The sequence below is a fragment of the Chiloscyllium plagiosum genome, unplaced genomic scaffold (genome assembly GCF_037043375.1).
Source record: "Chiloscyllium plagiosum isolate Xiang-an unplaced genomic scaffold, Cpla_swu_hap1 HiC_scaffold_20, whole genome shotgun sequence".
Taxonomy (NCBI): Eukaryota; Metazoa; Chordata; class Chondrichthyes; order Orectolobiformes; family Hemiscylliidae; genus Chiloscyllium; species Chiloscyllium plagiosum.
The window spans coordinates 41185880-41211086 of record NW_028270158.1 but is presented as its reverse complement, the minus strand read 5'-3'; the positions used below and the strand labels follow the sequence as shown (position 1 = coordinate 41211086).

General features: G+C 41.4%; 2 protein-coding genes across 6 annotated transcripts in view; one reads left to right on the top strand and one right to left on the bottom strand.

Annotated features, from left to right (window-relative positions):
• Positions 1 to 13767, bottom strand: part of ift140 (intraflagellar transport 140 homolog (Chlamydomonas)) — a 144778-nt gene extending 131011 nt beyond the window's left edge. The window contains exons 1-6 of one of the 3 annotated variants that reach the window (XM_043711518.2): positions 13636 to 13767; positions 11228 to 11407; positions 7695 to 7919; positions 5303 to 5424; positions 3727 to 3872; positions 644 to 819 (exon numbers count right to left, since the gene is read on the bottom strand). In XM_043711518.2, the coding sequence (XP_043567453.2) occupies positions 644 to 819; positions 3727 to 3872; positions 5303 to 5424; positions 7695 to 7919; positions 11228 to 11380 (822 nt within the window). In that variant the 5' untranslated portion in view covers positions 11381 to 11407; positions 13636 to 13767. Of the gene's footprint in view, positions 1 to 643; positions 820 to 3726; positions 3873 to 5302; positions 5425 to 7694; positions 7920 to 11227; positions 11408 to 13110; positions 13134 to 13423 lie in introns of those variants that run through there. The other 2 variants (XM_043711517.2, XM_087997859.1) reach the window with 2 other exon arrangements.
• On the top strand, positions 13683 to 24557 carry decr2 (2,4-dienoyl CoA reductase 2, peroxisomal). 3 transcript variants are annotated; one of them, XM_043711519.2, is made up of 9 exons: positions 13683 to 13975; positions 14150 to 14389; positions 14627 to 14695; positions 16213 to 16264; positions 17587 to 17722; positions 17943 to 18067; positions 18899 to 18992; positions 23999 to 24103; positions 24250 to 24557. In XM_043711519.2, exons 2-9 carry the CDS (start codon positions 14301 to 14303, stop codon positions 24465 to 24467), a joined length of 888 nt encoding a protein of 295 aa, XP_043567454.1. In that variant the 5' UTR covers positions 13683 to 13975; positions 14150 to 14300; the 3' UTR covers positions 24468 to 24557. The 3 variants fall into 3 exon arrangements, with proteins under 3 accessions (XP_043567454.1, XP_087853990.1, XP_087853991.1); XM_087997864.1 differs by having other exon boundaries at positions 13683 to 13995; XM_087997865.1 differs by having other exon boundaries at positions 13683 to 14070.
• The last annotated feature ends 650 nt before the right edge of the window (positions 24558 to 25207 follow it).

The window sequence follows — 25207 nt, the reverse complement described above, 5'->3', positions numbered from 1 at the left end:
AAAATCAGAATGGGCAATGAACAGTTCAGACAACAGAATAACAATCTCAACTAAAGCACATCACATTTAGTGAATCATACTAACAATGTTATTTTCAACCATCAGCTTTTCTCCACGTTGAGACAGTAAATCTTTCTGGCCTAAGATTCCACTCCCATGACTGACCTCTAGCCTAAACAGCTAAAGCAAGCATCAGGTAGCAAGCATCTTTTTCATAAGTTAAATTGTGCAAAAGTAAAATGAGAATGCTTCCATATTTGTGAGGAACAAACAGAAATACTTTCCAAAATGTAACAATTTCTGTTCCATTTGGCATCTAAAAATTACTATCAGCACCCACTCCTGGCTCTGCTTGTCTGTCTTTTTCTCTGCCTTTCAGGTGCTCCTCAAACCCAACTCTCTGATGTCTGCTAAATTCATTAGTACTTTAGCCCTTGTGTCAGGAACAGTGCCCTGATTAGAATGATAAGGAATTAAATAGAGCTAAACTGGAAGCAAGAAATGAGAGTTGCGGTGTTACTACCCAACATAACTAACAGATAAGAACTATCCCCAAAAATGTCAGAACGCTTTGTAACTTAAAATAAGTGAGAGTAGAGATTTAATGAAATTCTAGAGACATTTGACATAGACATGCCCATACCTTCATAAGCTCTTGACTTGTTCCATCAAGAGCAATACTATGCTGAGATAGGATAAGTGCTTCAGTCACAACCATCAGGATTTCCTTCCCCTCCATGTACATGAGCTTCCTGATTGGCCTATCAGTACTGAGGAGCTGTAAGCTCTTCCCTTTTTCACCAACATAGTACACAGTTCCTAATTTAGAGAAACAAAACATAGCATTGGAAATAGTCAGCAGATCTTGTAGCATGTTTGGGAAAAGAAACAATTTTTCATATTCAGGGAATACAGTTTAGTCCTGTTGATCTTGAGCTTTAAGAGCAGGCAACACTTAACAAGTGAAACATGTCTACTGGCAAGGCTGCAGAAATTATTCACTTTACAAATACTAAGGGTAAAGATTAACAATGTGCAGCATGAGAAACCTCTTAGTAACTAGAAAGCCATAGAAATCCAGAGTGAAACTGGATCAGAAGATGTTAAGACAGAGCAAAGCAGAAAGGCTCAGTGACATATCTGTCAGCACCACCATCAATATTATACCTTTGTGTTGTACAATGACAAAGTTATCCTCACTTGGACTATACTCCAATGTTATACAGTAACAAAATTATACCCCATGTTTAAACTCCACAAAATACTTTCGCCAGCCATTAGCCAAGCTTGGAGATACATAATCTCCAATTTTGTGCTGGGTGTTTATTTCTTATGTTGTGTAAAATGTGAACACTTGGAACCAACCACCACTGTGCTTGTAAGGTGGAAATGGCCACAATGAAAGTCATGAATTGTATCAGTTGTCTAAATGCCTAATAAAGGTTTGTTGAGTAAGCAACAGGCAACAGAATACTTTAAAACAATCTAAATCTCAGTAGAACCATATACACATTGTAAATAATTTTGTTTTCTGCAAGTTGAGGAATGGAGGAATAACAGAATATGCTGGAGACAAACATGTCTAGGTTCTGAAAATTATAAGTTTGCTGCAAATTAAGTAAACATAAGATACAATTTAACGATTTACACAGATAGCTTCAAAAGATTCTACACAGTTGCAGCCCATTGCAACAGAGGAAAACAGATAGAAATGTCAAAACTAGACCTCAGCACTGCAGGATAACAGGTTGAGATTCAGAGATATCGTCCTCACCAACACTGCATGATGCATAGCAATCTTATCCATTATGGCATTATTTTCCCCCCTCCCCACCTTAGTGTTACAGTGTAAAATGCTCTCTTCCTTCCTTGCCTCAGAATGTGCAGCACTCATGCTAACTCCTCACCCTTATATCACATTCTATTGCTTGTTGAAGATATTTCCAGGCAAATCAGGTCAGCAGTAAATTGTTTCACAGGACAATCCACTGTTTTGCTTAAATGCTCATAGTGTCATCCACCAGCTTGAATACAATCTTCAAAGTAAACACTCATATCACCAAGAAAACCTTTGATAGGCTTTATTTATCTATCTATTTGTTTGTTTATGGATCTGGCTGTCACTGGCTGGCTGGCCGGCACATATTGCCATCCCTGGTTGCTCTTGAGATGGTGATGAGCTGCCTTCTTGAACTGCTGCAGTCTACCTGGTGTGGGTTGACCCACAATGCCATTAGGGAAGGAATTCCAGAATTTTAACCCAGTGACAACGAAGGAACACAGATATATTTCCAAGCCAGGATGGTGAATGGCTTAGAGGGGAACTTGAGGATGGGGGTGTTCCCATATATCTGCTGCCCTTATCCTTGGTGAATTTCTGCAGTGCAACTTGTGGTTATTATACACTGCTGCTACTGAGCACCTGCGGTGGAGGGAGTGGGTGCTTGTGGATGGTATGCCAGTCAAGTGGGCTGCTTTTTCCTGGATATTGTCAAGCTTCTTGATTGTTGCTGGGGCTATACTCATCCAGGCAAGTTGGGAGTATTCCATCACACTTCTGACTTGTGCCTTACATAAGGGGCAGGTTTTGGGGGAATCAAGAGGTGAATTACTCGCTGCAGTACTTCTAGCCTCTGACCTGCTCTTGTAGCCACATAAACTCTGTTTATGTGGTGAGTCCATTTAAGGTTCTGAGCGATGATAACTCCCTAGGAAGTTGATAGTGGGAGATTCAGTGATGGTAATGCCATTGAATGAAAAAATGGTGGTGGTTAGATATGCTAATATGCTTAAATAGGCTGCTCTACATTAGGGACAACACAATTCCATCAGCCACATTTACATTTGGACCATAGAATAAAATTAGAATCTTCCATAGACTCCTCAGCATATGAGTTTGTTCCAAATTGTCTGTTGGTTTTCTGAATTTTCCCCAATTCTGTTTCTGTGTAAATAGTTCAATCTGTTTGCAGCAGTTCAACACTGTGCTATTTTCCACCTTCAGGTGAAAACAGAATGTATATAAACAACTGAACACAATCAGAGTTAATCATTAGATAAAACACAAGAAAGTGGTTTCAGTTTGTAGAAGATTGATTTACCCACAAAAGAAAAGATATAGAAGAGTATTGAATGGCGTATCACGGGACAACACAGTGGCTCAGTGGTTAGTACTGCTGCTTCACAGTGCCAGCCACGTGGGTTTAATTCCACCCTTGGGAGACTGCCTGTGTGGAATTTGCATACTCTATCTGTGTCTGCATGGTTTCTTTCCACAGACATAAGATGTGTAGGTTAGGTAGATTGGCCATGCTAAATTGCCCATAGTGTCCAGGATGTGCAGGTTAGGTGGAAAGCCATGGAAAATGTTGGGTAACAGGGACTGGGGTTTTTCTGGGTGGAATGCTCTCCAGAGGGTTGGTGTGGACTCGACTGGCCAAATGGCCTGCTTACACTCTGTAGGAATTCTATGATTCTATGAAAACTAATGATGTTATTCCTCAGGCGGAGGAAATTGAATAACTTATGTTCATAATTCAATTTTTTTAGGGGTAATGACAATTTTTGAAACTTAACTTGAAAACTACCACTCCATATCTCCTCTCTGAATATATCACTCTTCATTGTAATTTCTGTAACCGATGAAACTATATCTCTTAGCATTTTTATGTATCTTTAGAACAAATTGCAATGTTTAAAAAGTTACTCAGAGTGTATTTTGCTCACCATCTATTGCACTGACAAAACATGTGATTCCTTGCTGAAGTCCAACTTTAAATGGTGCGTCTCCCTTTCCAACCTTTCTCCAGTTGAACATATCCAAAGCATTTTCATCCCCACTTACTGCAGCTTTCGCCAACTGTATGAGGTCCCTGCAGAATGAACCATTCTATCAGTCTCATTCTTGTATATGTGCAGTTAGCTATCAATACATATAGCAGCACCTGTTAATCTCTGGTGGGCTCATACTCAGCAATAGCAATAAAACATCTGTCCTGGACTAGAAATTATATTGATATAGCTCTCTTTCAGAAAGTGAATAGATTTAAATCACTTTATTAATTCTTTCAGAGAAGTTTCAAGGTACTCCAAACATTTTGAAGTGAAATGCAACAGACTATTAATATGTAGTCAAATACAGCAACTATTTTACTTACAAGAAGAACTTAATGATCAATCAAACTATGTCTTGTTGTATTGATGAATGAGGAATTCAGGCTGTTACACCAAAGAAAATTATGGTATCCTTAACCAGCATGCTTCATTTTTATATTGTGTCTGCAATATGACATCTAAGATAATGCAGCATTGTTTTAGTATAGAAATGAAAGGATAATCTGGAACATGTGCTCAAGTCCTACTCTGGGTCTTCTCAACAAATGGTACAGAAACAGAAGTGTTGACTCATATCAGATATACTCATCCTCCATTTGTCATGGAGTGTTAGGCTGCAAAGATGTTTCTTAAGTGGCAAGTTTACAGAAACGGTTTACCATGATGTCTACATTGGAGGCTATTAGCTATGAGGAGAGATTGGACAAACTTGGCTTGTTTTCACTTGAACGTCAAAGGATAAGGTGCAACCTGATAGAAGTTTGCAAAAGAGTGGCATGGTGGCTCAGTAGTTAACAGTGCAGCCTCACAGAACCAGGACCCAGGTTTGATTCCAGCCTCAGGCGATTGTCTGTGTGGAGTTCACACATTCTCCCTGTGTCTGCATGGGTTTCGCTGGGTGCTCTGGTTTCCTCGCACAGTCCAAAGATGTGCAAGGTAAGTGGATTAGTCATGTTAAATTTCCCATAGTGTTCAGGGATGTGTAGGTAAGGTGCGTTAGCCATGGAAAATGCAGGGACACAGTAGGGGGATGGGCCTAGATGGGATGCTCTTCAGAGGCTTGGTGTGGATTTGTTGGGCCAAATGGCCTATTTCCCTGCTGTGGGATTCTATTTTTTTTAAAATTATGAGAGGAATGAATGGTTGGAGTCTTTTTTCCAGGGTAAAAATGTCAATTACTTGAGGACATAGTTCTAAGGTAAAATAGGGTAAGTTTGAAGGCGATGTGAGGGGCAAGGTTTTACACAGAGGGTGGCAAATGCCGAGAATGTGCTGCCAGATGAGGTGGTAGATACAGATACAATAGCAATGTTCAAGAGCATCTTGACAGATATATGAATAGGCAGGGGATACAGACTGTATAGGGGCAAAAAGCTTTTATTTTGGAAAGATATCATATGTCAGCACAGATGGGTTGAAAGGCCTGCTCCTATACTGTATGATTGTTTGCTGTTTAAATTGTACTTACTCTCCTGGAGCAGGAGGTTTGAAGATACATTGTGTCAGCTGCTTGCCATAATCCTGTTTACCAAGTGGTGATCCTTGTACGCGTCCATGCTGATCCACGCGCCACACCATGAGAACTCCAGCCTGGAAGCAAACAAACGAGGGTACGTGGGTATAGGAAATATCTAAATTTGTGCCAGAGAAACTAATCATTAATCAGAAATGAAGCAAAATCCACTTTCATCATCTATCGTCTACTGATGCATCATTTTACAGATAACACTGTCAACTTATACACTCAAGTTATCCTACAGAAACAGACCAACTTGTATCACAGAACCAAAAATTTATACAGGATTCAAAAAAAGTCACTGTATATTTAATGAATTTTTATCCTTCCCATTAAAGCTCTGAACCATACTCCAGTGCTTGAATACATCAGTGCATAAATACACATTTGCATAAATTAGCAACATACATTTGTTTGTAATGGAAATATTATAACTTTTTAAAATATGTGACAAACAAGGGAAAGGGTGGGTTTTGAGAGGGTAAATTGTGGGCTAAAAGACTGCAGACTAAATGAATTGAATGTGACATAAAAACAAGCCAATCATAAAATAAAATCTGTGGGCAAGAAGAGAATTTTGTACACAAAATGGAAAATTTGTCACCTTTCAGCTACTTCTGATCTTCATCAGGAACACAGCTCATTATTTACAGGATGCAGCACCACAGTCTGAAACTGATAGCCAGAGCTGCCCATATCCAGTAGGTGTCACACATTTATTATTGTTACAATCACATGATTGTAGATGGTTAAAAGATCGCTCAAATATCCAGTGAGACTCAGCAAAAGCTGGAAGAACAGAATTTAATCTTTCACTTGGGGACCCTACAGCCTCAGGACTCAATATCAAGGTCAATAATTTTAAAGCCTAAACATCTCTGTCCATGTCCTTTAAGCACCTCCACACCACAGGACCTGTCATGATATGAAGTGTTTTCAGCACTGCCAACCCATTTTCAACAATCATTGTGCCATTGTCAGCTTTTCTTCTTCCCTGGCTTGATATCAACCATCCTCCTGTTTTCCTAACTTTTTTTTGCTCTCTCTGGGCTCCAACTCCATCTATCCACTCACTCCTTTTTGCTCCAATATCCTGTCATCAGCATAAATTCCAACCTCTTCCCAATAATTATCAGTTCTGACGAAAGATCTCTCAGCTCAAAACGTAAACTCTGCTTTCAGCCCACAGATGCTTCCAGACCTGCTGAGTTTGTCCAGTAATTTCTCGTTTTCCAGAAATGTTTTGTTATTTGCATTAGTCAAACCTCATGTAGTCTTAAGTTCAGAGTGCTGTGGAATCAATACAGGTGAGAATGATGCGCCGTTTCTTGTGATTGTATTTATGAGCTTTTAAGACAATTCAGCAATTCTCATTTTGATTCTGATTCTAGTTCACCAATTTTTTTTAAACTCAATTTTAACTTGCCATAGCGCCATACAAACTCCCAACCTCTGGGGTGCTAGTTGAGTACCACAATAGCAATGTTACCATAACCACATTATATAAATGCAGATAATGAAACCTTTCAAATCCTCACATCACACTAAGGAGAATCAATAGGAGGGAGAAGAGAACATCAAGTTTCTAAGATTCCCTCAGTCATTGCCATTAACTCTGGGGCACTTGTAGACAATGTTATGTGTAACAATCGTTTAGAAAATGCCTCATTTTTTCATAATAGTGTTGATAAAATGTTTTTATAAATTACATTGTGTTGGCACAGCAGTCAAACTTGGCCAAATTTCAACCTCTCCTGAAATAAAAACAACATTTATTTATTCATTCACAGGATGAGCGTGTCACTAGCTAAGCATTTATTGCCCATCCCAGAGGACAGCTAAGAAACATTGCTGTGGGTCTGGAGTCACATGTAGGCCAGACCAGATAAGAATGGCAGTTTCCATTCCTAAAGAACACCAGTGAAACAGATGTGTTTTTTCCAACAATCGACAATGGATTTGTGGTCATTATTAGACTTTTAATTCCAGAGATTTATTACATTCAATTTCCACCATCTGCTGGGGCAGAATTCAAACCCTGGTCCCTGGAAATTACCTGGTTCTCTGGATTTATAGTCCAGCGATAATACCACTAGGCCATCACCTTCTCAAATTCTAGACATATTCAGTAGGTCAAGCAGCGTAGTGGAGAGAGAGAAACAGAGTTAATGCTTTAGGTCAATGACTTTTCCACAAGATCAACCAAAACATGAATTCTGTTTCTATCTTCAAAGGTGCTGTCAGCTGATTCTATGATAAGATCTGCTGAGTATTTCCAGTATTTTTTTATATATCAGGTTTCCAGCATCTGCAATATTTTACTTTTGTATCCTTTCTCATCTACCTTATCAGCAGAGACCAGCCGTGTGCCATTGCTGCTCCACTCCAAGATGGTGATCTGAGCTCGGTGTGTGCCAGCTGCTATCTGTTGTTCATCCACACCCTGTTCAGACCAAAATATCACTGCTCCAGTTTCCCATCCAGTTGCTACAACCCTCTTGGAAGGATGCCAACTGATGACAATTGGCTGGAAGGGACGCTCTATGTGTGAACTAGGAATGTGTTCTCCCTATAAATGAGGAGAGGTTAGTCAACATTACTTCCCACTTAGTATATACATCGTTAACTTTAACATAATATGGAACCTCATTGTAGACACAAGCTAATTCATTATTTAAGAACACACAATTATCATGTCCAGTTGTGCAAATTGACATGAATTTGTATAGTGATTGTAATGAGGTCAGCCAAGTCAACTTCCTAGAATATCAGTTTTCTGATTAGGACTGTTAACCTAGTTCAATCGAGGAGCCGTGGTTGACAAATAAAAACAGGACTGTCAGAAGTTCTGTTCACTCTGACAGCTGGCTCTGAGGAAGCCAGGGCAGTGTCAAGTACTATGCATATGTAAATAAAGGATGACTTGGTGACAAGATACTGGCCTCTGTGGAGTTATTTCAGTTTGCTTTTAATACTATTGCTCCCAAGCTGTGAGAGGATATATTCCGGTAGGTTTCAGTTCCAAACTTGAATCTTCAAATGAAGTTAATAAATGCCTAATGCACTACCTGCAGGACCAGTCATGTTGCTAAGTAAAAGGCGCAGGACTGGATTATATATTTAGACTCGTGTTTCATTTTGGACAATAGTACATAATCAATAAACCAAGCAAAATACTACTTTCTAAAGAACTGCATTGGTTGGGGCAGGGAACACGGTGGGTGTCAGGGGGTGGTTGATTAGTGGGAGGAGGGGAAAAGGTGCAAGATATTTAGTTTAAGTTAATATAGTACTCATATCCAATGTTCATGGTCCGATAGGTCAGGTTAGTTTTAGGATTTAGAAATCAGCGTCAGTTAGAGTAACATTATAAGAATAGATGATAATAGTCATATTTTTTAGTGTTATTCATTACTGTATTTCAGGAAGGACTGAAATATTACAACATGCTTACACTAAGCACAGGCTTCTCTTCACACACACCACTCCCACTGCGTTGAACTGCTGCAACCCAAATACCTATAGTGTTTTGGCTCCCAATAGAAAAATAGAAAGACACAGCTCCCACCGGTGGAAGGGTTAAAAACAAGACGACACACATTTAAATGACTGGGAGGGTAGCCAACCATATCATTAGAATAAATATTTTTTTTACACAATGTAATTAGAATCTGGTATACAGTGCTTCAGTGTGTGGCAGAGACAGAGTTAACTGTTGCTTTCAAAAGGGTTAGCCCCAAAGAGAAAAAAAATTGCAGAACTACAAGCAAAGTGTTGGGTTTGAGACTAATTAAATTTTTCTTGTGGAGAACTATTATAGACATTACATGGTCTCTTTCTGTGCAGAAATGTTACTGTGATCCTATAAACAAGAGAAACCATCCAGAATTTCTACTCCAGTGACATACATGAAAACGACACAGTTCGATGTCTGCTGATTTTTGGGCTCACTTGTAATGCTTTTTTAATCAATAACTTGTTGATATTCATTATTGGTGCTCACTTAGCTTTGTTAAAAAAATCACACAACACCAGGTCATAGTCTAACAGGTTTATTTGGAAGCACTAGCTTTCAGAGAGCTATTCCTCCATCAGGTGGTTGCTCAGGTGGTTGTGGAGTATGAGATCGTAAGACACAGAATTTATAGCAAAAGTTTGCAGTGTGATGTAACTGAAATTATATATTGAAAAAGATCTGGATTGTTTGTTAAGTCTCTCATCTTTTAGAATTACCATGTTTGTTTCAGTTCTTTCATATGTAAATTCCAGAACTATTTTTAAAATTTACATTCTCAAGTGAACTTTAACAACATGTCAGCCCAGACAATGCAGTGAAGGTGTGAGGTGTCCAATGTGTGGCAGTCTATGTCCCAATGTTCAGACTGAATAGATTTCTAAAAAAGGGATTTACAGAATCTTAAATGGATTCATGCAGTTTTTGAGCAAAATAAAATTTAATTCTGCAAGTACAAATTCCCCCCACAAATTTATATGTGTGCATGTATGTGCCTATGTTTGTGGGGGAATAAGTGTCTGTGAGAGAGTGTGTCTATGTGTGAGTGTGAGTGTAAAGGGATATAAGTCTGTGAGATGGTGCGTGTGTGGGTGTGTATGTGTAAGTGTATGAGAGAGAGCTTGTCCCAAGGTGGATTTCGGGACAGCCAACAGCGGAAAGTGGCCGAGCAGAGGCTGATGACCAAGTTTGGTACCCAGCCTCAACTGGGACTTTGCGTTCATGTCACTCTACAGGTGACCCATTGCACTACACACTCTCTCTCTCTGTCTCTCTCTCTCACACACACACTCCTACAGACCCATACACTCACACAGACCCTCTCTCATACACAAGTTCTCTCTCATATGCTCACACATAGACACCCACACCCTCTCACAGACTTATACCCTTTTCCATACACACTCTCTCACAGACACGCATATGCCTCCCCCCCCCCCATACACACCCACTTCTGGATGTAGGTTTGCTCGCTGAGCTAGAAGGTTAATTTCCAGACATTTCGTCACCCTACTAGATGACATCTTCAGTGGGCCTCCAGGCGAAGCATTGTTGATAATTCCTGCTCTCTATTTATATGTTTGGGTTTCTTTGGGTTGGTGATGTAATTTCCTGGGGTGCTTCACCTGGAGGCCCACTGAAGATGTTACTTAGTAGAGTGACAAAACATCTGGAAATCAACCTTCCAGCTCAGCAAGCAAACCTACATCCAGAACCTCAATCTGAGCTACAAATCTTCTCAAAACTCGCTAACGTTCCCACTTGCGTGTGCACACAAAATGTGGGGTGAATTTATACTTGCAGAATTACATTTTACTTTGCTCAAAAACTGCATGAATCCATGTAAGATTCTGTAAATCCCTGTTTTAGAAATAGAATCAGTCTGACCACTTAGGCACAGACAGCCTCACACGGGGCACCTCATACCTTCAAATGCATTATCTGAGCCAACATGGCACCTATTGGTACAGTTCACTTGAAAATGTAACTTTTAAAAAAAGTTCTGAGATTTACATATGAAAGAACTGAAATCAACATGGTCATTCTAAAAGACAAGAGATGAAACAAACAAACTAGATCTTTTTCAATATATAATTTCAGTTACATCACTCTGTAAACTTTTGCTATAAATTCTGTGTCTTACGATCTTATACTCCACAACCACCTGATAAAGGAGCAGTGCTTCAAAAGCTAGTGCTTCCAAATAAACCTGTTGGACTATAACCTGGTGTGCGATTTTAACTTTGTCCACCCCAGTCCAACAAACAGCACCTCCAAACCATGACATATATCTTAGTGTAACTAATGACAAAGCAAAGGTGACCATATCTTCTAGAGAGGGAAGGAAATTCCAAGACACCCACCTGCTCAAGATACACATCCACACTGCCCCCTGGAATACAACTGGTGCTTACAGAGGCCACTGCCAATAATGGATGGATACGATGCCAAGCAATCTCTGATGGTGAACCAATATTCTCAGGTGCTTCAATATGGTGATCGAAGTAAACTGCCATGTTAACATAGTAAACTTCTATTCAATTCTGTCAAAAGATAATGCAATTTCAATAAAAGCCCGATCAACAATTCATTAAAAATTGTCAACTCAACTCAATAAAAAAACTGCCTGCAGTATTTTGATAATCCCTATTCAACTTGTTGGCAATTACAATGAGGAGCTGAAAATGTGTTGCTGGAAAAGCGCAGCATGTCAGGCAGCATCCAAGGAGCAGGAGAATCGACGTTTCGGGCATGAGACCTCATGCCCGAAACGTTGATTCTTCTGCTCCTTGGATGCTGCCTGACCTGCTGCGCTTTTCCAGCAACACATTTTCAGCTCTGATCTCCAGCGTCTGCAGTCCTCATTTTCTCCTAGAAAATTACAATGAGGAACCAATTACAGCTCCAACTATCCTTAGCAGAAGTTAAAGAGAATCACATTGACAACAACCTTGCAGCTCTAGATCTCGACTGACAAAGTTTTGGAAGTAAGGCAACAATCTTGCAACAATCATGTTGGTCAGGTTGCAATGCTGCAGGCTGAAAAGTGGGAATGTCACTGCAGATTGTGATGGTGGGGGCATATAACTACTTTATTGAATTTTGATGATCGGGCTGGGGGGGTAGGGAATGTATTGTCATATTTTTGTGATGGATTGGCAGATCATTTAGTGGCAGGGTAGTGGTGCACAAGTGACGGACTAGGGGCTGTTGCAATGCTTTCTTGATAGGGTGGGTCCCAGGACCTCAAACTTTATTACATTTATGACCTTTCCCAATTCTGATGATAGCTGAAAATGTGTTACTGGAAAAGCGCAGCAGGTCAGGCAGCATCCAAGGAGCAGGACAATCAACGTTTCGGGAATGAGCGCTTCTTCAGGAATGAGGAAACAGTGTCCAGCAGGCTAAGATAAAAGGTAGAGAGGAGGGACTTGGGGGAAGGGCGTTGGAAATGCGATAGGTGGAAGGAGGTCAAGGTGAGGGTGATAGGCCAGAGTGGGGGCGGAGAGGTCAGGAAGAAGATTGCAGGTTAGGAAGGCGGTGCTGAGTTCGAGGGATTTGACTGAGACAAGGTGGGGGGAGGCGAAATGAGGAAACTGGAGAAATCTGAGTTCAGCCTTTTGTGGTTGGAGGGTTCCTAGGCGGAAGATGAGGCGCTCTTCCTCCAACCGTCATGTTGCTATGGTCTGGCGATGGAGGAGTCCAAGGACCTGCATGTCCTCGGTGGAGTGGGAGGGGGAGTTGAAGTGTTGAGCCACGGGGTGGTTGGGTTGATGTGGCCTCCTCTATATTGGGGAGACAGGCTGCCTACTTGCGGAACGTTTCAGAGAACACCTCTGGGACACCCATACCAACCAACCCAACTACCCCGTGGCTCAACACTTCAACTCCCCCTCCCACTCCACCAAGGACATGCAGGTCCTTGGACTCCTCCATCGCCAGACCATAGCAACACGACAGTTGGAGGAAGAGCGCCTCATCTTCCGCCTAGGAACCCTTCAACCACAAAAGGATGAACTCAGATTTCTCCAGTTTCCTCATTTCCCCTCCCCCACCTGTCTCAGTCAAATCCCTTGAACTCAGCACCGCCTTCCTAACCTGCAATCTTCTTCCTGACCTCTCCACCCCCACCCCCACTCTCACCTATCACCCTCACCTTGACCTCCTTCCACCTATCGCATTTCCAACGCCCTTCCCCCAAGTCCCTCCTCCCTACCTTTTATCTTAGCCTGCTTGACACACTTACCTCATTCCTGAAGAAGGGCTTATGCCCGAAACGTCGATTCTCCTGCTCCTTGGATGCTGCCTGACCTGCTGCAACAGCAACACATTTTCCAGCAACACATTTTCAGCTCTGATCTCCAGCATCTGCAGTCCTCACTTTCTCCTCAATTCTGATGATAGACTTCGGGTCGATGGTCTGTTTTTATGCTCCACAGATGCTGCCTCACTTGCTGAGTAATTCCAGCATTTTCTGTTTTTCTTTCAGATTTGCACCATCTCCGCTGTCAGCATTTTAGTGATAGAGTGGGAAGAGGGTGTTGTGTTTCGGGTGCTACCTGTTTTCAGGTTGGTCCGAGAGATTTTTCCGATTGATGAACCCGAATATCCGGCCCTGACGTTGAAATTTTCCAATCCAACTGGCACATCACACGACTCAGCTAGTGCTGTGCCCCCAGGTTGCGGCCTACCTGTAACTACAACTCCGCATTATCCACTTGAAAAAAATAGTGCCTCCCCTCGTCTCAAGTGTGACTGAAAGCGGCATTACCTGGAGAACAACCGGTGTTGGCCGTCCTCCTGCACGTTTTTCCTGCTGTTAGCTTCGATTCAACAGTGCTTTCAGCGTACTTGCAGTTGCCGTAACAACCGGCGAGAAGCGGAAGCGACGCCTCGCGATGCCGTGAATTGCCGACCATAGTCGAGAATATACGAGGGTTAACCCGTCTAAATGGCATTGTGGGAAATGTAGTTTTTCCCGTCATCAGCATGTCGGCGGCGCATGCTTATTGTTGTCTGGGGTTTTGGATGGTGTTGGTTGTGAGGGGAAAGTGAGAACTGCAGATGCTGGACCTTAGAGTCGAGAGTGTGTTGCTGCAAAAGCACAACAGGTCAGGGCAGCATCCGAGGGGTAGGAAAATCGACGTTTCGGGCGTAAGCCTTTCATCAGGAATGGTTGTGGTTGATGAGAGCCGTCTCTGTGTTGGTGCGTTGTTCTGGGATTTTGATCTTGTGACCAGGGCTCTGAAAAGGAATTTGACTCCGTGTATCTGATTCTGTTTTAGGATCTTCGTTAAGAGTCCGAAGGGCTCACTGTCCGGAAATTCTCTCTCCAGTTTGTGAGAAGTCTATCTTTGGAGTCTGTGTAGGAGCTTCTTCCCCCTTCCCACAAAAAGAGATAGGACGAAGATTTAAACCGATTCCTGAGAAACGATCATGTCTGCGACGAGCAGCAGCCCTCAGGAAGTGGACACAGATGATTGTTTGTTGAACTATTCCTATATATTCAGAGATGACATGCTGAAGTAAGCCGTTTTATATTTTCAGTGGGTAATTTGGGGCTAGTGACAGTACGTTATATTTAAAGGACTTTTTTTTAGTAAATGTACCTGGGAACAGAGATTTTCGTACACTTCATTTACCCTAGGAGGATTTTCTCTTGCACCCGACAGAACTGTTGTGATGGGAGGTGTCATTGTACTTCCTGATTTTAATAAAGTAATACATAGCTATTGATGTTTACCTCTTGCATATCTGAATAGGGACAAAGTGGCATTCATCACCGGAGGAGGGTCTGGCATTGGATTCCGAATTGCAGAGATACTGATGAGGTAGGGCAGCAGCTGCAGAATGAGAAGTCGCAAGTACTTGCACAAAACTTCATGAGCTTCTGGAAACTGTATACGTGATAAGGATCTATTTATTTAACAAAAAGTGCACCATTTTGCAATGGATAGTTAAAAAAGGAGCAATACAGCCTTTGAGCTGTTCCACCATTCAGTTAGGCCATAGCTATTCTATTATCAGTGAGCAACTTCCTCTATGATTCTACGATCAAGGATGTTGAAACCAAATTATTTCCCAATATACAAGATTTATGGGCTTTTTTAAAAAAAACAACCTGTTCAGGAATGTTATGATACTTCTAAAGCAGGAGGGACTTGAAACTAGACCTCCTGGCTTCAGAGGAGAAAGTGAGGACTGCAGATGCTGGAGATCAGAGCTGAAAATGTGTTGCTGGAAAAGCGCAGCAGGTCAGGCAGCATCCAAGGAGCAGGAGAATCGACGTTTCGGGCATAAGCCCTTCAGGAATGAGGAAAGTGTGTCCAGCAGGCTAAGATAAAAGGTAGGGAGGAGGAACTTGGGGGTGGGGCATTGGAAACGCGATAGGTGGAAGGAGGTCAAGGTGAGGGTGATAGGCCGGAGTGGGTGGGGGCGGAGAGGTCAGGAAGAAGATTGCAGGTTAGGAAGGCGGTGCTGAGTTCAAGGGATTTGACTGATGGGATGGTGTTTTTACAGGGGGCAGGGTGGGAGGAGGTGTAGTCTAGGTAGCTGTGGGAGTCGGTTGGTTTATAGTAAATGTCCGTGTTGATTTGGTCGCCCGAGATAGAAATGGAGAGGTCTAGGAAGGGGAGGGAGGAGTCTGAGACGGTCCAGGTGAATTTGAGGTCGGGTTGGAAGGTGTTGGTAAAGTGGATGAACTGTTCAACCTCCTCGTGGGAGCACGAGGCAGTGCCGATACAGTCATCGATGTAGCGGAGGAAAAGGTGGGGGGTGGTGCCAGTGTAGCTGTGGAAGATGGACTGTTCCACATATCCTATGCAGAAGCAGGCATAGCTGGGGCCCATGCGGGTGCCCATGGCTGCTACTTTGGTTTGGAGGAAGTGGGAGGATTGGAAAGAGAAGTTGTTCAGGGTGAGTTGTTCAGGGTGCCTCCTGGCTTCAGAGGCAGGGATGTTATCACTGTCACAAGAGCCTGCCCATGATTTACAGGCCATTCAATCAGTAGCTGACAATTTTGAATATTGGTAGAAAGAAGGAGACTTGCTTTCTGTGTAGCAACCAAGAGATAAGGCCTTTTAGCCAGCTGTGTATATGATTTATGCACATTAAGAACATAATAAATACGAGTAAGAACAGAAATGCTGGAGAAACAGCAGGTCTAGCAGCATCTTTTGCTATGTTGGTCGAATATAACATTTTCAGAAAGATATGGACCTGCTTGGTTATTCCACGATCAAGTGTGTGAAGTTATGGTGAATCCCCAACTGAGATCAGTGCAAACTGGACATCAATTTTTGACCCTTTTATTTTGTAACAAAGTTTTAATTATTGTTTATTTTTACAGGCATGGATGTCAGACTGTTATTGCGAGCAGGAGCATGGAGCGAGTACAAGCAGTAGGTAGCCCAGACCTTGCGTTGATAATTAAAAGCAGAGTGAAGTAATATATTTAAGTGATGTTCTGTTTTAAATTATGTTAATCCCCACAATATTATTTTTCAGCCTCTGTTGCCCTAATGCTCATCCTAAAAGGCAGATATTAAAATGGGAAGAAGATGAAGTCTGATATTGTATATTTTAATCCAGGACTATTGCTGTCTGCATATTACTATTGTCAGTTATGAGTTTTGTTTCCTCATTTCATCTTTTTTAGTTTAAAAAAAACCCAGCTGAAAGCATCTTATTTACAATTCATTTTGTGAGTACAGTGCATTCCTGTGCTTTGCTTGTGAAGATTGAGGTGTGAACTAATCAAAATGTTTAAAAGAATAAAATTATTCAACTTCCGCTAGTGGAGAGATCAGAAACAGGATGTATGTTATACTTAAGCCATTCAGGAACAATGCCAGGAAACAATTCTTCATGGATATTAGAAATCTGGAAGTCCCTCTCCAAATGCTGGGCCAATTGGCACATTCAGTACTGAGACTGAGATTTTTATTTGATGAAGATTTGAAGGAATATTGAGCAAACGCAAATAAATTGTACTGATGTGAAAATCAGCCTTAAAATAATTAAACAGTTGAGCGGCTGGAGGGGCTGATCAGCCTCCGGTTCATATGGAGGTACAGCAGTTTCTAAAACTAAGGGACAGTCTCTAATTTAGTTACGAGTTTCAGTGAAATGAAAAATAAATCGATGAGAAGTACTGGAACTTTGATACCTTTTGTGACATTACAGCAAAATTATTGTGTCACGGGATGATATAGCTGGAGGTTATTTCTGTTTCGAAACAAAATTAAGATTCAGTCCATTATTAGTGTTAGTGAGGTTCAGTCCACTACTATTCTCAAAGATCATTAAATTTCACTAAATTATTATAATTCTTCTGAGCTTATTTGTTTGAGATGGCTGCCTCCATAAGTTGTTTCATTCAGTATGAGGTGAAACTATTCCAATTCATATGATTAAGGTAAAGTCACCATAGTCTCAAAGAACTATAGAGCTTCTGTTTCTTTAGAGAGAGGGAGAGAGAGATGACTGGTGGTGAGTTTAACCTGAGAGTCAGCAGGCGAGGGATGTGGTTGAGAAGGCAGGACTTTCATGGTGACCTCGGCCGAATTGTGTATTTGAAATATTGAGACTTATTGAGTGTTAATCTGATAAAACCACAGCAGCCCATGAATTCTTGCATATCCAAACTATTCACACAGAAAATAGCTTTGAAGCCTGTATGTGCTGCATTCAGCAATAACTGATATATCATTCTTTAATCCAGTCTGCAAAGAAACTCTCAGCAGCCACTGGACAACGATGTCTGCCAGTCTCATTGTATGTCAGGCAACCTGTTACCATCAATGCTGCTGTGGAGGAGACGCTACAGAAATTTGCAAAAATTGATATCTTGATTAATGGTAATTTCTCAACACTTCTTCACCTTTCTTGTTACTTACAAGTGGAGGCTGTTGATCCACAGAACCCTCTTGGTCCATAGGGCACCCAGTGCCAACTCCATGTATAATCACTGCTTTAAATGTCATTCTTATAACTATCCAGTGTACAGGAAAGTTTGTTAAAAGCTGGTTCTGCTGTGAAAGTGTTGTTTACTTGTTAGTTTGTCCTGTCTTTTTCCAGGTGCTGCAGGTAACTTCCTATGTCCTGCCAGTGGCCTGTCATTCAATGCTTTCAAAACTGTCCTGGAGATAGATACAATTGGAACCTTTAACACCAGCAAAGTCTTGTACCAGAAGTGGTTCAAGGTGAGTTAATTGTACACTGGTGAAAGAACTGGATTTTACTTGTCTAGTTAATTTTAAATTTCCCATTTCTTTAACTGAGAGTCTGGGTAGCAATCTCCTGGTCCTATCAGAGGAGACAAATATCTCTTGCATCTCTGGGAAATTGCAAGTCCTGTTAATTTAAATCAATCTTGGAGAGTTCTTGTGATCACTCACCTGCAAGCCACTCATAGCAGGAAAAGCCCAACTTGTTTTTCTTTTCTTTTATCCTGAAAAAGGGCAGCAATAGGAGTGCTACTTTTGGGCTTGTGTCTCTCTATATCCATGAGAGAAAGTAAACGATATTCGTGCTCGGCCTTCCAGTGCATACAACTGTCCAAGCTCATGGCTAAAGAGTAATCACTGAGCAAGTGCATCAGTCAAAATGGTCGTGTTTCAGCAGAGGATGAGATGTAGAGAAGTCATGATGAAAAAGAAGTGAGAAATAAATAATTTTGTCTTTTCTTGTGTGAAAGCAAACCCTCTATCCCTCACATCTCTAAGGCATGTATTTGAAATTCACTGGGACCAGTGAGGACTAATGGAATGCATATCTATTCTGGCCGAGGGTTCAACAGAAAATAGTTAATTGGCTTCTTTTGAGATGTTGCACACTCCTCTCCTAAATTTCATATCTACGTCAGAGACAATGAGAGTAGTGTATAGATCAAGAAACATTAAAAAACTTAATTCATCACATTCAAACTAGATGTCATCTGAAAACTGACATTGAAAGTGATATGGAATTTAATTGTGAAATCATGACATCTGTGGAACACTGTATTTTGGTTTAGTAATCTTCTGTTGCTGTAGGAACATGGAGGAATCATTGTGAACATTACAGCTACGCTGAGCTACCGAGGACAAATTCTGCAGGTCCATGCTGGTTCTGCAAAAGCTGCTATAGGTAAGTTGTACTGCGGGTACTGGGAGCCCAGATCAGTGAGAGCACTATCTTCCTATTGGAAATGCCAGTATAAACAGTGCATTTAATCTTATCAGTGCAAGACTGGAACATATGCCTCTACATTTCTGCAGTTTTGATTCTGGTGATGTGTAATGAGGTAGGTTTAATAAATGATATCAGAATATAAAATCCCCTAGGAAACCACCAGAGCAAAACAGAATTTAGCATTCAGTTTGAGAAGGAGGAATATGAATCTGAATCAACTGCGCTAAGCCTAAAGACTGGCACTAACAAAGGATTCAGGGCATAGTTGGCTGGACTGGACTGGGAAACAAGCAGCAAAGATAGTTGAGGAACAGTGCAGACATTTAAGAAAATAGTGCATGGCTCACAGCAAACACATATCCCAAGAAATACTTCTTTGAAAGTAGAATCGCAGGTAGTCAGAGTGATTAAGAAGGTGTTTGACACACTTGCCTTCATTAGTCAGTGCATTGTATATAGGAGTTGGGACACCATTTTGCAGCTGTACAGGACATTGATGAGGCCACCTTTAGATTTCTGCATTCAGTTCTGGTCTCCCTACTAGTGGAAAGATGTTCTTAATCTTGAAAGGATTCACAGGGATGGAGGGTTGGAGCTATCGGGAGAGGCTGATTTGGCTGGGGCATTTTTCACTGGAGTGTTGGAGGCTGAGGGATGACCTTATAAAGGTTTATAAAATCATGAGGGATATAGAAAGAGTGAATAGTCAAGGTCTTTTCCCCAGAATAGGGGAGTTCAAAACTATAGGGCATAGGTTTAAGGTGGAAGGGGAAAGATTTAAAAGGGACCTAAGGGGCAACTTCTTCATGCAAAGGATGGTGCATGTATGGAATGAGCTGTCTGAGGTAGTAGTGGAGACAGGTACAATTACAACATTTAAAAGGCACCTAGATGGGTATATGTCACCTTGCTTATCTGATATCTTTGTGATATTTGTAGTGTCCTCTACTTGGTTTAATTACCCTCCATTTCCCCATTCCCCATTAGCAACTTCCGAGTAGCTTCCTTCAAATGTCCTACACTCACTCTAGCTGGTCTTTCTTCTTAGATACCTATCGAGGCTGTGCTGTTGTTTCTATATTCTTGCCAATTTACTTTCATAATCCATTTTTTACAGTCTGGCCATCTGTTACTGGTTCCTCAAAGAATTCAGTCTTCTGACCTATCACAAGTTTTTGCTGCTGTTATATCTTAGTTTTTGATTGAAACTTTCCTTGACCACTTTGTTAACCATGGACAGTTCATCTTTCTCATCAAGTCCTTCTTTTTGACTGGAATAAATACATTTTTGCTGAACGTTATGAAATATCTGCTTAAATGTCTGCTTATTTACTGACTTTCTCTTTGTCCCAGCCTGCTTTAGACTGTCTTCATACCTCTGTAATTGTCCTTATTTAAGTTGAGGAAACTGGTTTGCGATCTGATTTGCTCTCCCTCAGACTTTACCAGGCTGCGATTGCAACCCCCCAAAAGATCCTTAGCATCTCTCCTTAATCCCACCTCTTTACACATTACTAGACCTAAAATAGTCTGTTCTCAGCTAAATTGTGCAATCTATTGCTCCAAGAAACAATCCCTGATGGATTCTACAAAATTGTCTTCCAACTATTGCTATTCTGATTTGTCCAGTCAATGTACAGATTAGAATCATCCATGACAATTGTGGTGCCCTTAAATGCCCTCCATTATTTCCAGGATTCCTATTTTGCCCTATAACAAGATAAGCCTTTGGGAACCTATAGATGACTTCATTCATGTAGGAGAAAGTGAGGACTGCAGACGCTGGCGATCAGAGTCAACAGTATAGTGCTGAAAAAACACAGCAGGTCAGGCATTATCCGAGCAGCAGCAGAATCAATGTTTCGGGCATAAGCCCTTCATCAGGAAAGAAGGGTTTATGCCCGAAATGTTGATTCTCCTACTCGGTTGCTGCCTGACCTGCTCTCGACTATGACTTCATTCATGACAAATTTTCCTTTGTTATTCCTCCTAGCCATCCAAATTGATTCCACGTCACAATCTATTGTGCCTATGTTGCTATTCACCACCACGCTGAAAGTGGTTCCCCACCTTTTTTCGTTTTGCCTCTTCTTTTCTTTCCCCAGGACATCAAATACCCTTGATGCCCAAAAATTGGCAGAGACAGAGACAGATAATAGTGAATAGTAAGTTAATAGGTTAAATTCCTGAAATGAAAAAACAGTTGAAATCAGGATTGCAATGCATAAATTATTGTAAATAAGGTTTTGAGTTAGGAGTACAGACTCCCATATGAAATTATGGTGTTGTAGCTATGGCTTTAATTGGATCGAGGAAAGGCAGGTCTGGACATCAAACATTCCTGGTTAGAATGTGTTTATAAAAGATAGGAGAGGAAGAACAAATGAAGGATGGTATTATTGGTTAAGGACAAACAGTATTGCTGCAGAAAGAGGATCATGGAAATATAAAGTACAGAAGAGGCTCTATGGCCCATTGAGTCTGTCGTACAACCAAAAATATACTGCTACCTATGCTAGTCCCACCTTCTTGCACAAGCCCATAACATTGAATGTTACAACACTTCAAGTGTCCATCCAAGTACTTTTTAAAGGTATGCTGAAATTCAGTTTCATGTCTTCATTAAAGTCATGTTTGCTGGTGCAAGTTATGACAATGTTTTTCAGATGACATGAACTTCTGACATTATCTATTTTTATTCCAGTGTTGCGTTGTTCGTTTGCATTTCTAAGGATGCTGGACATTTCATTAAACATGGAATGATATTGCTTAGAAATTGCAACAGATTTACATATTCTCCCCAGGGTGAATAAACCGTTGGGTTTCGCACTCCTGATGTCAGTGAAGTGATGATGAATCAGAAATATTTGGAAATTCTATATGTAACTGGGCAAGGACTGGATTGTATTTGTTAATGATGTCCTTCCCACTCATTGTCCAGGCTGCCCTTGTGGTTATATATGGAGGGAATGGAGTGATGGCACTTCTCAGTATGGATCTCTGGGTTGGGTAAAGATTGTGGCAATTTGAGCACAGGAAAGTCATGCAGTGAACCTTGAATTAAGATTTGAAATGCAAAGACCAATATTACAGATCTAGCTGTTATCAAAACTTAAAATGTGTATGTGACTTATTTTCTATTGTACATGGAATTAATTTTAAAAAAATAGTAGTGGTGCCAACTTAAGACTGATAGGATGAATTTCTTCCCTGTGTTATGAGTCTTTGGAATACCTTGCCACGTAAAGCTGTGGGGGCAGAGTCTTTATGTATATTTAAGACTGAGATACATTATTGATCAGTGTGAAATGAAGGAAAAGGCAGGAAAGACATGAGTAAAGTCAGCTAGGAGAAAGTGAGGACTGCAGATGCTGGAGATCAGAGCTGAAAAATGTGTTGCTGGAAAAGCGCAGCAGGTCAGGCAGCATCCAAGGAGCAGGAGAATCGATGTTTCGGGCATAGGCCCTTCAGGAATGAGGAAGGTGTGCCAAGCAGGCTAAGATAAAAGGTAGGGAGGAGGGACTTGGGGGAGGGGTGTTGGGAATGCGATAGTTGGAAGGAGGTTAAGGTGAGGGTGATAGGCCAGAGTGGGGGTGGGGGCGGAGAGGTCAGGAAGAAGATTGCAGGTTAGGAAGGCAGTGCTGAGTTCGAGGGATTTGAGTGAGACAAGGTGGGGGGAGGGGAAATGAGGAAACTGGAGAAATCTGAGTTCATCCTTTTGTGGTTGGAGGGTTCCTAGGCGGAAGATGAGGCGCTCTTCCTCCAACCGTCGTGTTGCTATCGTCTGGCGATGGAGGAGTCCAAGGACCTGCACGTCCTCAGTGGAGTGGGAGGGGGAGTTGAAGTGTTGAGCCACGGGGTGGTTGGGTTGATGTGGCTTCCTCTATATTGGGGAGACAGGCCACCTACTTGCGGAACGTTTCAGAGAACACCTCTGGGACACCCGCACCAACCAACCTATCGATCTTAAGTTGGCACCACTACTATTAACCTCCTTCCACCTATCACATTCGCAACACCCCTCCCCCAATTCCCTCCTCCCTACCTTTTTACCTTAGCTTGCTTGATAAGGGCTTATGTCCGAAACGTCGATTCTCCGGTTCATTGGATGCTGCCTGACCTGCTGCGCTTTGAGTAAAGTCAGGTCAGCTATGATCCTATTGATTGACAGAGCAAGTTTAAATGCCAAATGGCCACTCCTGTTCTAATTTCTTAAGGTCTTCATAGAATCTGTTTTGGTGTCTGCAGCAATGCACCAGATGAGTGTTAAGATGCTAACACTTTGTGGTTCTCCTATTCAGTCCCTCTAGGGGGAGCTGATTTACAATATATGTTGATGTTAAACTCTAATTTTGGGATAAGGGATAGAACATTTTTTAATTCAAACTGAGCAAATGCTAAAGCATGTTTAGAGTGCATGAGAGAAAGGGTACAGGCAAACCTCTTAATTGTATCCCCAAAAGGGTTATACCACAGCCCCATGTGGAAATCTCTCTTGACAACATGGTCAAACCGAGTGACTTTGATCATGATAAAGTACAAGTGCAAATTCCATTTCTCCATCTCTACTTGCTGCATGGAACCACAATGTAATTAACTTAATCCACAATAATTAACATGATCACTTGTGTTCTTGAACAGAGGTCGCTATAATTCTCTGTAAAAACAAGGAGACCACTAGAAGCAGAGCCTACTGGTATTGTTCATCCCTCACACACCTGCCAGTCAGGAATACATTTCTCTTACCTTTCCGTTTATGCTTGTAGCATTGACAATGTCATTAAATTAAGCCATGCACTTAGCTTCTGTGAGAGGTGGATGTCGAAATGTATCAACATGAAAGTTAATAGTTGAAGAGGCAACCTATGCTGTTGCCCTGTGGAATCGGGAAGTCCTACTTGTTGTGACTTGGGGAAAATGATAATTGTCGTTTGTTGAATATATCTCACTTTGCTTTACAGATGCAATGACAAGACATCTAGCAGCAGAATGGGGACCTGATAACATTCGCATTAATAATCTGGCACCAGGACCCATATCTGGAACTGAAGGCTTTCGGAAATTGGGTAAAGAACTATGTATCTCTAATGAGACCAGTGCTCTAATAATCAGACCTGTAAATGTCAACAGTATCATAAAACAGGCAGATCACATGCACATAAGAATGTGTTTTTTTTTCCCCTAATCCTCTTTCTGGCTGTTCCCTCATCAGGTGGTTTGACAAAGGCAGTGGCAAGCCTGGATAAACTTATTCCGCTGCAACGAGTTGGGACAAAGTCAGAAGTAGCCCACGGTGTGCTTTATCTTGTAAGCCCGGCAGCATCATATGTGACTGGCGCAACACTTGTAATTGATGGTGGACATTGGCTAACAGGAGCCAACAACCTGTCAGTGATGCAGGCACTCCTGCAAAAATCAGCCAGACTGTAAATGCTGTTGAGGTGGATGATGTCTGTTTCTAAAGAGAATTGATCAATACTGTGAAGGTTTTCCTTATTAATAAAATATACAGTAACAGTATATGCATATGTGTACATTTTCACAGCTGAAAGGATGGACAGGCATTCTGAGCTAGCCTTGCCACTCTTTTTCGCTCTTTTAATATCTGACAGCACACAAGGACAGCTTCTGCTGTAGTTATCTACTGAGCTGTTTCACTAAGGTTCAACTGATCAACACTTGATAAACAATCGTCACTCATCACCAACATCATCATACATTTGAGACACTGATTTTATGCTAACTCTGGCCACCAGCCAGTAAATGGAGTGCACTTCTCTATACATGCTGTGCAATATTTTCAGAGTTGTTTCGGCGTTTGTTTAGTATCGAAAATATGGCTGGTGGTTTATTGTATGCTGCATGGTCTTGTTATGTTTTGTAGTTATTTTGAGTGAGCTGCCATAACTATTGTTCACATGACTAAAGCCCAACTGTTCACCAAACCAAGGTCCAGTATCAGATTTGCCTTATTTGTAAACCGATAAAGAATTTGTCACTGATTTGAAAATTGTGGATTCAAACCCTACTCTGGAATTTTAAGGCATGACCTTGGCTAAACCTTCTGTGTTAACAGAGGTATGCCATCTTTGGACAAGATGGTAAAGTGAGGTTAATGCACCAATTGAACTGGATATTTAATCTCTACAGCAGAATATATACCATGAAAA

Bases quoted from the DNA above. Each gene is read 5' to 3' on its own strand.
- decr2 (XM_043711519.2), top strand. From the start codon at position 14,301: ATGTCTGCGACGAGCAGCAGCCCTCAGGAAGTGGACACAGATGATTGT. The intron at 17,723-17,942 runs GTAATTTCTCAA...GTCTTTTTCCAG, and splicing joins AATTGATATCTTGATTAATG to GTGCTGCAGGTAACTTCCTA. The intron at 24,104-24,249 runs GTAAAGAACTAT...TTCCCTCATCAG, and splicing joins TGAAGGCTTTCGGAAATTGG to GTGGTTTGACAAAGGCAGTG.